This window comes from Podarcis pityusensis (genome assembly GCF_964106645.2).
Source record: "Podarcis pityusensis genome assembly, chromosome: 7".
In the NCBI taxonomy this organism is placed as follows: Eukaryota; Metazoa; Chordata; class Lepidosauria; order Squamata; family Lacertidae; genus Podarcis; species Podarcis pityusensis.
In genome coordinates this window covers 36,449,693-36,462,929 of record NC_138031.1, presented here as the reverse complement: position 1 = coordinate 36,462,929, position 13,237 = coordinate 36,449,693, and the positions used below count along the sequence as shown (strand labels likewise).

General features: G+C 42.3%; 1 protein-coding gene across 9 annotated transcripts in view; it reads right to left on the bottom strand.

The window, feature by feature from the left end:
* Positions 1 to 6,230, bottom strand: part of ASPH (aspartate beta-hydroxylase) — a 99,966-nt gene extending 93,736 nt beyond the window's left edge. For 3 of the 9 annotated variants that reach the window (XM_081013364.1, XM_081013365.1, XM_081013366.1), the window contains exon 1: positions 6,054 to 6,212. In XM_081013364.1, the coding sequence (XP_080869490.1) occupies positions 6,054 to 6,108 (55 nt within the window). In that variant the 5' untranslated portion in view covers positions 6,109 to 6,212. Of the gene's footprint in view, positions 1 to 6,053 lie in introns of all 9 variants that reach the window. The other 6 variants (XM_081013363.1, XM_081013368.1, XM_081013361.1 and 3 more) reach the window with 5 other exon arrangements.
* Between the last annotated feature and the right edge of the window lie 7,007 nt (positions 6,231 to 13,237).

Genomic DNA, 13,237 nt, shown 5'->3' with positions numbered 1-13,237 from the left:
AACATCAGGGTCTTTTCCAGGGAGTCTTCTCTTCTCATGAGGTGGCCAAAGTATTGGAGCCTCAGCTTCGGGATCTGTCCTTCCAGTGAGCACTCAGGGCTGATTTCCTTCAGAATGGATACGTTTGATCTTCTTGCAGTCCATGGGACTCTCAAGAGTCTCCTCCAGCATCAATTCTTCGGCGATCAGCCTTCTTTATGGTCCAGCTCTCACTTCCATACATCACTACTGGGAAAACCATAACTTTTACTATACGGACCTTTGTTGGCAAGGTGATGTCTCTACTTTTTAAGATGCTGTCTAGGTTTGTCATTGCTTTTCTCCCAAGAAGCAGGCGACTTTTAATTTCGTGACTGCTGTCACCACCTGCAGTGATCATGGAGCCCAAGAAAGTAAAATCTCTTACTGCCTCCATTTCTTCCCCTTCTATTTGCCAGGAGGTGATGGGACCAGTGGCCATGATCTTCTTTTTTTTTGATGTTGAGCTTCAGACCATATTTTGCGCTCTCCTCTTTCACCCTCATTAAAAGGTTCTTTAATTCCTCCTCACTTTCTGCCATCAAGGTTGTGTCATCTGCATATCTGAGGTTGTTGATATTTCTTCCGGCAATCTTAATTCCGGCTAGGGATTCATCCAGCCCAGCCTTTCACATGATGAATTCTGCATATAAGTTAAATAAGCAGGGAGACAATATACAGCCTTGTCGTACTCCTTTCCCAATTTTGAACCAATCAGTTGTTCCATATCCAGTTCTAACTGTAGCTTCTTGTCCCACATAGAGATTTCTCAGGAGACAGATGAGGTGATCAGGCACTCCCATTTCTTTAAGAACTTGCCATAGTTTGCTGTGGTCGACACAGTCAAAGGCTTTTGCATAGTCAATGAAGCAGAAGTAGATGTCTTTCTGGAACTCTCTAGCTTTCTCCATAATCCAGCGCATGTTTGCAATTTGGTCTCTGGTTCCTCTGCCTCTTCTAAATCCAGCTTGCACTTCTGGGAGTTCTCGGTCCACATACTGCTTGAGCCTTCCTTGTAGAATTTTAAGCATAACCTTGCTAGCGTGTGAAATGAGTGCAATTGTGCGGTAGTTGGAGCATTCTTTGGCACTGCCTTTCTTTGGGATTGGGATGTAGACTGATCTTCTCCAATCCTCTGGCCACTGCTGAGTTTTCCAAACTTGCTGGCATATTGAGTGTAGCACCTTGACAGCATCATCTTTTACAATTTTAAATAGTTCAGCTGGAATACCATCACTTCCACTGGCCTTGTTATTTGCAGTGCTTTCCAAGGCCCATTTGACTTCGCTCTCCAGGATGTCTGGCTCAAGGTCAGCAACCACACTACCTGGGGTGTACGAGACATCCATATCTTTCTGGTATAATTCCTCTGTGTATTCTTGCCACCTCTTCTTGGTGTCTTCTGCTTCTGTTAGGTCCTTACCACTTTTGTCCTTTATTATGGTAATCTTTGTACAAAATGTTCCTTTCATATTTCCGATTTTCTTGAACAGATCTCTGGTTCTTCCCATTCTGTTGTTTTCCTCTATTTCTTTGCATTGCTCGTTTAAGAAGGCCTTCTTGTCTCTCCTTGCTATTCTTTGGAAATCTGCATTCAATTTCCTGTATCTTTCACTATCTCCCTCGCATTTTGCTTGCCTTCTCTCCCCCGCTATTTGTAAGGCCTCGTTGGACAGCCACTTTGCTTTCTTGCATTTCTTTTTCATTGGGATGGTTTTAGTTGCTGCCTCATGTATAATGTTGCGAGCCTCCACCCATAGTTCTGCAGGCACTCTGTCCAGCAAATCTAAATCCTTAAACCTGTTCCTCACTTTCACTGTGTATTCATAAGGGATTTGGTTTAGATTGTATCTTACCGGCCCAGTAGTTTTTCCTACTTTCTTCAGTTTAAGCTGGAATTTTGCTATAAGAAGCTGATGATCTGAGCCACAGTCAGCTCCAGGTCTTGTTTTTGCTGACTGTATAGAGCTTCTCCATCTTTGGCTGCAGAGAATATAATCAATCTGATTTCGATGTTGCCCATCTGGTGATATCCATGTGTAGAGTTGTCTCTTGTGTTGTTGGAAAAGTGTGTTTGTGATGACCAGCTTGTTCTCTTGACATAACTCTATTAGCCTTTGCCCTGCTTCGTTTTGATCTCCAAGGCCAAACTTGCCAGTTGTTCCTTTTATCTCTTGATTCCCTACTTTAGCATTCCAATCCCCTATAATGAGGAGAACATCCTTCTTTGGTGTCACTTCTATAAGGTCTTGTAAGTCTTCATAGAATTGGTCAATTTCAGTTTCTTCAGCACTAGTAGTTGGTGCATAAACTTGGATTACTGTGATGTTAAAAGGTCTGCCTTGGATTCGTATCGAGATCATTCTATCATTTTTGAGATTGCATCCCAGTACAGCTTTTGCCACTCTTTTGTTGACTATGAGGGCCACTCCATTTCTTTTACGGGTTTCTTGCCCACAATAGTAGATATGATAGTCATCCGAACTGAATTTGCCCATTCCCGTCCATTTTAGTTCACTGATGCCCAGGATGTCAATATTTATTCTTGCCATCTCATTTTTGACCACATCCAACTTACCCAGGTTCATGATTCTTACATTCCAGGTTCCTATGCAATATTTTTCTTTACAGCATTGGACTTTCCTTTCGCTTTCCTTTCCCCTTCATGGATCACTGCCTTGCCATGGCGAAGGGGCTTGAATAACTCAGAGAAGCTATGAACTATGCCAAGCAGGGCACCCAAGATGAACAGGTCATAGTGGAGAGTTTTGACCAAACGTGATCCACCTGGAGGAGGAACCGGCAAGCCACTCCAGTATCCCTGCCAAGAAAACTCCATGAACAAAGACAACAGGCATGTTGGGCTAACTATACATTAATGCTACATATTGGATTTATTTCTAAGTAAATATATGTACAATTGATCTAAACCAGGCTTCTTCAACCTCGGCCCTCCAGATGTTTTGAGACTACAATTCCCATCATCCCTGACCACTGATCCAGCTAGCTAGGGATCATGGGAGTTGTAGGCCAAACATATCTGGAGAGCAGAGATTGAGGAAGCTTGATCTAAACAGAACCAACTCTGAAACATGCATATGAGGTAGCCACCATTCTAACTACACTTACTTGCCTGGAAATAAGTGCCACTGAACCCTTTAGGACCTGCTTCTGAATGAACACATTTAGGGTTGGGCTTTAGGTAAGGATATTCTCCCTTGTCATAGAAGGAAAGAGATAATAACCTTATGAATTTTCAGCTACTTAACAAAAATCTGTGGAAAGCACACTTTCCATGTTGAGAAAATGAAATGAAATCAATGAAAATGAAAGAAAAGAAAAACCTGCCAGCTAACACTCCACTTTACTAGCTAATTAAAAAATAAATAAATCCTAATTTCCACAAAATCTGTATACCAATCTAGAGTATATTTAGTTGGAAGAAAGTAATATTTTGAGAACTGATATTTTTGCTTGGCAAAAAAATAAAAAGAAACCCTAAAGGCATTCATACTAACACCAGCCACACATTCATCTGACCTCTTATCACTAACTAGGTTTTATTAAATAAAGTTTTCCATTTGCTTATGCATGTGTTCTTTTGCAAGTTAAGACATTTCTGTGTCACTAAAATGCCAGTAGAGAAGGAAAAGGAGGGGAGATTGATTTAAATACAAGCAGCAAATGTAAACCATCTGGTCATACCTCACCCTTTTTTAATGGGCAGTTGACACGTAAACACTTTGGAAGAGATGAGGGAGTAACCAAACAGAAGTATTGAAAATACCTTACTGGCAAGGGATACAAGTCTTGCCACACAATGAAGAGAAAGCATTTTATACTTGCACATGAAACTTGATGCCAGATTACAGGCAACAAACTACAATGGTGTTCTAATGAGATTGTGGGTTTGGCTGCTATGTATAAAGTCCTAGAAACTGCACTCAGCCAGCTAATTTAATGATGTAGAAAAATCTATGTTTCCCACCATTGCAGCCTCACAAAGCTGTACTAAACTGAATTAGACAGAGTTTTGGACAAATCACAACAAAATTCATCAACCATCTTTTTGGACAAATCACAGCAAAATTCTTCTGTGTAATTCAGTTTAGTGTCCAGAAGAACAGAGGTGTTGAACAAACAAAAAAAAACTCTGACCAACAATCAGATTATCCACTACAGATTCCCAAAGATAACTGTGCTATAAAAGTGCCTCAGCACTTTGTATAAAACCAGCACTCTCATCTGCATGTAAGTATAACTAAAATCAACGGGTCTTCCAGATATCTTAAGGATTGCATTGTGATAGAATAGTTTTGCTTTATTGTGGGTTTATGCACCACTTAACAACAAAGTTAACAACATCCACCATATGGTGTGCCACCATACCACTTTGAAATAGATTCTTCCAAGATCTTCCCCAGTGGACTATAGATAGTGCACGATAGAGCACAAAACCATCGTATAGCAAGGCAGCAATCATCAGAAGCACCTGATAGCCATCTTTCTGTGTAAAGAAAGACACTCAAAATAACTGTATGAAATACTTTGCAGTGTTTCAATACAGAATGGAACAGGATTTTATTCTGCTAACACACAGTAACTTGCACTTTACGCACAATGCAGATACCCTTGCAGGATGATAATCCCCCAAGAAAAGGCTACATTAGCTAGCCTCTCCTCAGGTGTCCTGAAGATGGTCCCCAAATGGGCTGCAAATGGAACAAAAATTGTGGCATTACAAAAAGCAATGGCAATTGAACAACAGAAAGCTGGGGTGGGAAAAGGAAAGGGATAGAAAGAATTCAGAGTTAGGGACATTTCACAGAGGCCTGCATATCAACCTAGTCAGTCAACACTTGATCTTGCCAGTTTGTACATGAAGTAGCTATTTCAGTCCCAAACGTTTATCATCAAGGATTGGTGCATGTTTACTCAGAAACAAGCCTCATTGAATGCCATGGCATTTCACTCCAGCATACATTGGTTTGCAACCCTGCAACACAATCCTATGTCTCTCTATATGGAATTGAGGCCCACTGTCTTCCACAAGAGTCGGCCTGGATCACTTAGTTGGTTAGAACTTGGTGCGCACACCTTCGGAGCTGGTGGTCTTTCTTGCTCTATTGAAAATGTGTGGTTTTTGAAGGCATAGGAACATAGAATTGTAGAGTTGGAAGGAACCCCCGAGGATTAACCCCCTTTGCAAGGCAGGCATATGCAACTGTCCCATATGGGGATTGAACCTGCAACATTGGCGTTATCAGCACCAAGTTCTAACCAACTAAGTGAAGGTTGCAGGTTCAATCCCCATATGGGATAGTTGAAAGGTCACTTCCTATGCCTTCAAAAACCACACATTTTCAAAAGAGCAAGAAAGACCACCAGCTCCGAAGGTGCGCGCAGGATGGCAGCCTCTTTAAATCGGATCTACCCAGCTGAGAGGTGTGACCTGTGTACACAAGTGGAAGGGGAAATAAACGAAGCCAGGCTCCTCGCCTCCTTGTCTCGGAGTCTGTGTGCTCAAGGAGGAGCTCAGAAGCGAAGGGATTTCGAGAGCGCTTTCACAACCTGCAGCGCAAGAAAAGCCCGCCTCCTGCTCTCACGAACACAAGAGCCCTCTCGCCTCCCGCGGCTTTTGCCAGCGACTGGTATTCAGAAGCAGGACCGCCTGAGGAAATCCCGGGCTCCATTTTACGTATTCCCCTCGCCGCCCCTGATCCCAGCAGCACCGTCCAGGCCCCTCATTCCCTTCCCCAGCGGGAGGGAGCCTCCTCCTCCGAGACCAGGGCAGGCATTCCTGAGGGGCCGCCTCGGGACCGGCAGCGAGGCGGCTGGAAGAGGACTTCAGGGCGCCAGTTTCGAAAAGCGCGGCGCTGACAGGAGAGGAGAGGCCCCGCTCCCCCCCCCCGCCCGCCCGCCCGCCAACGCCGCCTCCGGAGGACCGCCGGGAACGGAGACCCAGGAAGGCGGGACGGGCACCTCTTCGCCCGCGCGCCCTCCATAACAGGCCCATCTGGGCGGCCGCTACTGACCTCTCCTGGCTCCGGGGCCGGGGCTGCCGCTCTTGGGGCTCTTGCGCGGGGCCATGTAGCCTCCTGTCAGGTAACGCCGCCGAGGAGAGTGAGAGAGGCGGGAGCGCGCAACGGGAGGGGGGGAGGCTCGTTCGCGACGGGGGGCGGGGCTCGGCGGGCGCCCGCGGCTCCTCTCTTCGCTCCGCACGCCGACTTGACCCTTGGGCGGGAGCACCTATTGCCCGACTGGCAGCTGCTCCTAGCAAATCGCGAGGCGAAGCCGCTCGAATGTGATTGGCGGGTAAGGGGCGCGGGGAACGCCTCCCCGACGTTCTCGCGCGCGCGCGCCCGTTGCGTCGGCGGCGGGGACCGTGCTTGGGAACGCATCGATTGGAACGTGGCAACGCAGGAGGAGAGGGAAGGGAGAGAGGGGGGCACGTGGAGGGCGGAGGGGGGCGGGAGAGAGTCTGCCTGAGAGAGACTGCTGCTGGTTCTGTGTCTCGTCAGTGCAGCCCCAGAACCATTGGTACAGCTTGCAGCTCGCTCCCATTGCCCTGCGCACATTCCAGCTGGAATTAACTCCCACCCTATTCCGTTCAGCGGGATTTGCTGCTGAGGTTTTCCCCCCCACCGCTGGGTCAATTTATCAGTTGCACGGTGGAGATTCAGGTCAGGATTGCATCCGTTCGCCTCCCATACTGTGGTTCCCATCTGAATCACTCCCCGCCCCACAGGTGTTTTGTTTTAGTGAGCAGAAACTCAAATCACATGCCTAGCATCTCATTTACTTAGGCCTGTAGAACTACATTTCTGTTCAGTGAGCTTAACTGTAGGGCAAAGTGCACCGTAATGCATCCTGGGTCCCTTCGCAACCACTGCTGAAGTGCATTGCATAGCATGTTACAGGATATCTGCTCCTCTGAAGTATCTTTTGTATAATGCAGTCAAGTCTGATCCTGCAAGTTTCATGTTACAAAATAGCACTGTAATCCTAATGATACTTTGATACCATCAAAGTCTTATTTGTTTCATTTGATTTGTACACATGCATATTTTGCATTGACTGTGATGTACATGCTTATGTACCTTCAGCTAAAAATCAGTCAGCTTTTCTTGAGAAATGCAGAGAAGACTGCATATTATCCCCAATCAGTTCATTGCTGATTTTTAAAAGATGTAGCTGGGTTGAAAGTTTCTAACTATTCCTGTATGCATTCATTGAATATGTTTTAATGAATGACCAAGGTCATTGCAAACCTGGGAACCTTTAGGAGGATACTGTATAAATTTAATAAATAAACAAATAAGAACTCAGTAATGTTGCATAAACATTTCAAAGTTATTGAAACCAGGGAGGAAATATCTTTGCAACATTTCTTTCCACCAGGATGCAGTAAATGCTTTGAAAATCTAACAAGAATAAATGTATTTTTTGCACACTCATTTGAGAATTTCTCTCCCTTAGCAAGAAGGTTTGATAAGTAACAGGGTAGAGTGAAATCTCAACAAGAAAAAAAAATAATGTTAATAATTTACTAAGAAGCAAACTTGGGTGTGCATTCTTGTACAAGAATTGTGTGCAAGTGTCTAGCTCATACACTCGTCAATGGCTTCTTAACTTTCAGTAGCTGAACAGCAAATATTTCAGTTAAATCCTGAATATTTTGAACTGTTTAAAGTTTAAAATGTTCTGAGAAACTGTTCAATATTGGTTTAAATGAGAACATGAATTTTCTGGAAACTTGAAGTATGCTGATCTTGTTCTTGGAGATTAAATCAGTTTGTGAGAGTGTATATTGTGGGACTTATCAAAATAAATTGTGACTTTTAGAATTCTGGAATGTTCACAGCATATAGAGCTGGGAAATTTACCACCATCTAGAATACCAAGGGAAAAACAGTAAAAATGAAATAATTTTGAATAAGGGGTGGGGCTATGGCTGACCCACATCAATAGAAAACCCATTGAAATCAGTCAAATCAGTCATTCGTGTTACTTGGTCTACTCTGAGTCACCCAAAAGAAAGATGTGGGAGACAGCTGTAGCTATAGGCCATTAGACATAGTAGTGGTTTTCAATTAAGTTTTACTCAGAGTATACCCATTTAAATTAATGGACCAACTTAGCTGTGTTCATTAAATTCAGTGAGTCTATTCTGAGTAGAACTTAGTTGTACACCAGCCTTTGAAAGTTGTTTTGCTTGTGACTGCAGTACAGTAAAGCAGTATGTAGGTTTACAAGACTTTATCTCAGTCTTTCCCAGCCTTGAACTGATGGGAGTTGTCAAAACATCTGAAGAGCCCAAGTAGGGGGAGGCTGTTGTTTAGCATTCCAGTACACTCACTGAAGACCACTGCAACTCAGTCAACTTATTTAATACTGGTTGCATTTTAGCATAATGAGAAGCCACAAAGTACAGTTTGTTTCACCCTTAATATGCCTGAGCTACGTGCTAGGGCACACATCTCTAGTGCTTCCACTTTGCTCCTGCCTTAGCCCAGTGTGGAAACAAACCATGGAGCAGCTGGCTTAGAGTTAATGTCCAAACGAGCAAATCAGCTACCTTGATTCTGAAGTTGTCTCATTGTTTCTGTTTATTTTTGTTCAGCCTGTTTTGCAAAGTTGACTTCCTACCATTAGAAAACAATAGTTTTCTTTCATTTTGATAATGACATTCCTCAGTTATCAGTGAGCTTAATAGGCTCTTCACTGCTGTAAAATGTTCTACAGTGTACAAGAAAAACAATGTCCTTAAGTTAATTTTCTGAGGATAAACTGTTGTATATGTTGGAAACAATGCATATAAATCACTGTTAACCTTGATAAATCGACACATATACATCACTCTTAACTTTGATGAATGGGAATAATGTATTTTGTTCTCCAATGACACCCTTCTTATTAATATTTAAATGTAAAGCATAATGAGGAATTATAGCAAACTCAATAAGAAGCCTCATCTGTCTTCAGTGTGAAGGAATAGATTTGCCTCACCCACACTTAATTATAAAGTGTTGTGACCTTCTAGCGCAAGCTACTGAAACTGTTGCTGATAACTAAACAAAAGGTTGATCTCAAAACCCCTGTAAGAATGAATCTAGTGATATATGAAGATTGCTGGAAAGTACCGTTGGAATCCAATCAAGTACCCTTTGCAGAACTTTTAAGTTTTATCTGTAGCATTATTGACTGAAGAGTCAAACCCTGAGTATTTGAATTTTAACCAGTGCAATTGCATTGACAGCAGAAGCGAATTTTAATCAGTTCTTCTTTTCAGCCACAGCATGCCAGAGCACAGGTCCAGCACCTCTCAAGTGGCTGTCATTGCAGGCTGGAACTCACCCTGTTAGCTCTTTGCATTGACATACTTCTGAGAAGCCCAAAATGAACATTTCAAGTCAAAGCGAAAGCTGGCCAGCGTGTGTGTGCATACACTTTTTTATATATATCTATGATTGCACCTAGCCACTCCTAGCTGCAACTGGTCAATCTCCAGGGCTGGGCCTCTACAGTAGCATGTTTTCACAAAGGCCCTTCCAAGCTACCCTAGACATCTTCTTGAATCTAAGAGAATTAAGGAAAGTGAAGGTATATTTATTTGACCTGCACCAGAATCAGTGGCGACCCCCAAACCAACTAGGAAAACAGCTTGTCAGAGTTTTTAGCACCTCTGCGAGTGGTGAATGCAGCTGTTGTTAACCAGCATCCATTTAGGGCTGTCCCAAGCTGCCCAGTGTCTTACTGGACCAACTTTATGGTGAGTTTCAGCAGTAATTTTTCTTGGGAAAAAAGCACTGATTTTAGTGAGAGTAATATAAATCATAATCCACCATTTTAATAGCTGGAGCTGGTAGATCAAGTTGATGATGTGTAAAAAGATCTTTTAAAAGCATGACATCTGGTATACTGAGATTGGGTGATTATGGGGAAAACATTTTGGAATACAAACGTGGGTCATAGGTCCTTGAAATCCAGCATCTTGGTGCAGAAATATCCAGTAGTTCCTAAATCAAGCTTTGAAGCACAAGCCAGCAAAGCCATTATAGTCAGAAGAATTTGTTCCTGGAAAAATGCTGTGAGGATTTTGCTCTTAAGAGTTATTGAAACCAAAAAGAAAACTATAATGTATTCCGACATCTCTGTAACTTTAAGGAAATTTCCATCCTGATCTCAGTAGGTAATCAGCTTCTGCCCTCGAGCTTATAACCTTATGCAAGTTAGCTGTTCTCATGTTCAAACCTTGCTTTGCTGTAGGTGCATTTAAATAATCACAAAATCTTTCAGCCCTTTAAAAGATAGATCAATCATTCATTTGAATTTCATGGAAGTGTATAGTTGAACAGTTTTTACTGTTAACTACTATGGTACATGAGACCTCCCCCGCCCCATTATGTGAGCAAGTATTAAATTTTGCAGGAACCAGATTAATTTACCTTTGGTCCATAAGAAGAGATATGGTTAAAAAAACCACTGCTTTGTTATTAAAGTATTCAAAGTCAGAAATCCTCTTTACTGGTTAAGTAACAGCAATATTTTATAAGATTCTTTCATTTTTGACAACCTTCGTAACTTGTAAACATGTTTGCTTAAATCTGCTTAAACAGGATGGGCAATAGCACTTGCCTTGCCCCAAGCTTCATTTGACAACATCATGCTGCAATACTTTGACCTATCAGGCACTGACATTTGATCTGAACAGTCCAGATTTTGGTTGTTTGGCCAGTTGTAAAGTCTAACTCAGTACATCATAACCACCTGTCAAAGGTTACGTCAAACTATCAGTTAGGCCTAGTCTCACTCTCAGAAGGAAGAGATTGTATCTTATGCAAATATTTTTTTAGAACCTTTACAGTAGCTTGAATAGGTAGTGATATGGACTACTTTGCTTCCTACTTTGTGACGTACGAACTTTTCCTTATTGGTGAGGAGGATTTTGTGCAAAGCAAACATTTGCCACCAGCAGAGGTACTGTAGATGCCATAAGAATATTATTGTACATGTTTGGAAGAGTTTACAGTCCTGTTAATCCTAGCAAATAACTGTTTATATCAAACTACACATATGAGAAAGTATGATGGGTAAAACATTTTTCATCGACCAAAGAAGTATAAACTGTAACTCATGAATTGAAACGGTAACTTTCATTTCATTTGCAAATTTTATTGATTTTCATTATTTTAAGTGACATATTTTAATAGACACTTTCAAATTGATAGTCAAATATTGAAACTAAACACACAGTGTTGACCGACCTACATGGGATGCTAAATGGGTTGCAGTTTTCCTCTCAGAACTGTAGGGGGGCTTTCAGTTTGCAAACAAGCCACTGCAAACAAGCAAGATCCACTTAGAGTGGGGAGCTTCTTAACCTTTTTTGACCCAGTCATTTAAAAAAAAATTAATTGTTCCCCACCAAGCTGTTTTTTCATCATCCATGGTGGAAAAGATATGGGTAGTACTCTGCCTAGCTCTCCTGTTCAGGTCTTGCAACCTCTGCAACTGTATTTACAAAAAAAACAAACACAAAAAGTATGGATTACACATTCAGACAGGTGGGGCAGGGAAGCCAACAGTAGGTAGAACCAGAGCCAATGACAGGCAGAGCCAACACTTTCTAGTATTGAACCCATCTTCCCCCTTGCTGATTTTCACAAGTGCAACCCTGAACCTAAGCAGAAGGAAGCTGATGACCAGTGCTACCTGCTGGTCTAGTTGTAAGAAAGGCAGACAGATGGGGACTGGCTGAGGGCAGGGTTTAGTATCACAGGTAGTTTGGCCCATAGACGTGCGGGTTTGTTACTTCCACACTGAACTTGTATTAATAATAATAATTTATTATTTATACCCCACCCAGCCACTCTGGGCGGCTCTCAACAGAAAATAATAATAAATAAATAAAGTGATAAAACGTCAAACATTAAAAGCTTCCCTAAACAGGGCTGCCTTCAGATGTCTTCTAAAAGTCAGATAGTTGTTTATTTCCTTGACATCTGATGGGAGGGCGTTCCACAGGGCGGGCGCCACCACCAAGAAGGCCCTCTGCCTGGTTTCCTGTAGCTTCACTTCTCGCAGTGAGGGAGGGAATGCTCTGTCTGCAGAGCATTGGATCAGGCTTTCCAGCTACATTGACACTCTGTTTTTTTAATGTCATGTGTTGCAGGGGAGGCCAAATTAAGGTACTTGGCTTGTCCTCAACTAAATTGAGGCATCTGTTGTGGTGGTGTATTAATCTGGGAAATATCAAATAAGAAGGTGGTAAACTTTGTCCTGAAGTGGGGGGGGGGGGTAATGACAATTTTTTCATCACAAGAATAATATAGTAGCAATTTTTGTAATTCTGTGAAATATATGGTCTGCTGGGGGTTAGCCAGCACAAGCAGAATACAACTTTATAGGCAGGTGGCGGTGAGGAATACTTGATGTGCAGGGGTGTGTGGAAGTCTGCCTTTATATGGAGATGTTGCATATGGGAAGTGGTCTGGAGTCCAGAATTATGCTGTATTTATCAACATTTTGATTGCTGCTGATACCAGCTCCCTGTGTATAGCTTCTCATTTACTGGGAATCTGATGCTCACTGAACTGAAATTTCTGTAAGAGTTTGTCATTGTAATCCTGCTGTGATTTTCCATTTTGGAAAGGTTGGATTGCAGTTGGAATGTGCAGTATATTGAAGCTGCTCAGCAGAGGTCAGTGTTGCAGCAGAAAAGGACACTTTAGAAACTAGCTTTCATACTGTATTTAGGAAGTGAGAGAGAACAAAGTACCCTGAATCCAACATGGGTTGTCTCTAAGTAAACATACATAGGATTTCATATTAGAAACTGAAGTAACACAATCTCGAGTCATCTGTTGCCATCAGTCATCTTTAGTTGAAGCTGTTTACAGTCGCCATCTCTGAGATGACCATTCTTTATCAAACCCCAGTTTTAGAACTTGTACTTTAGCTTGGAGTTGATGTTCACATTTGGTTGGTTAATTGCTTATCAGTTTCACTGCAGAAGACACAGGGCAAGTACAAAACCAAGTGACAAACTCATGAGATCATATCAAATATGACTCTGTTAGCAAGAGTCTCTCAATAAATTTCTGACTGGGAAAATTACTGTAATTGAAGACATGCATAGGACTGCACACAGGGCCACCTGGTAAGTATTATCTATGAAAATAACTATATGAAATTCCTGTAAAGCATACAAAATAAA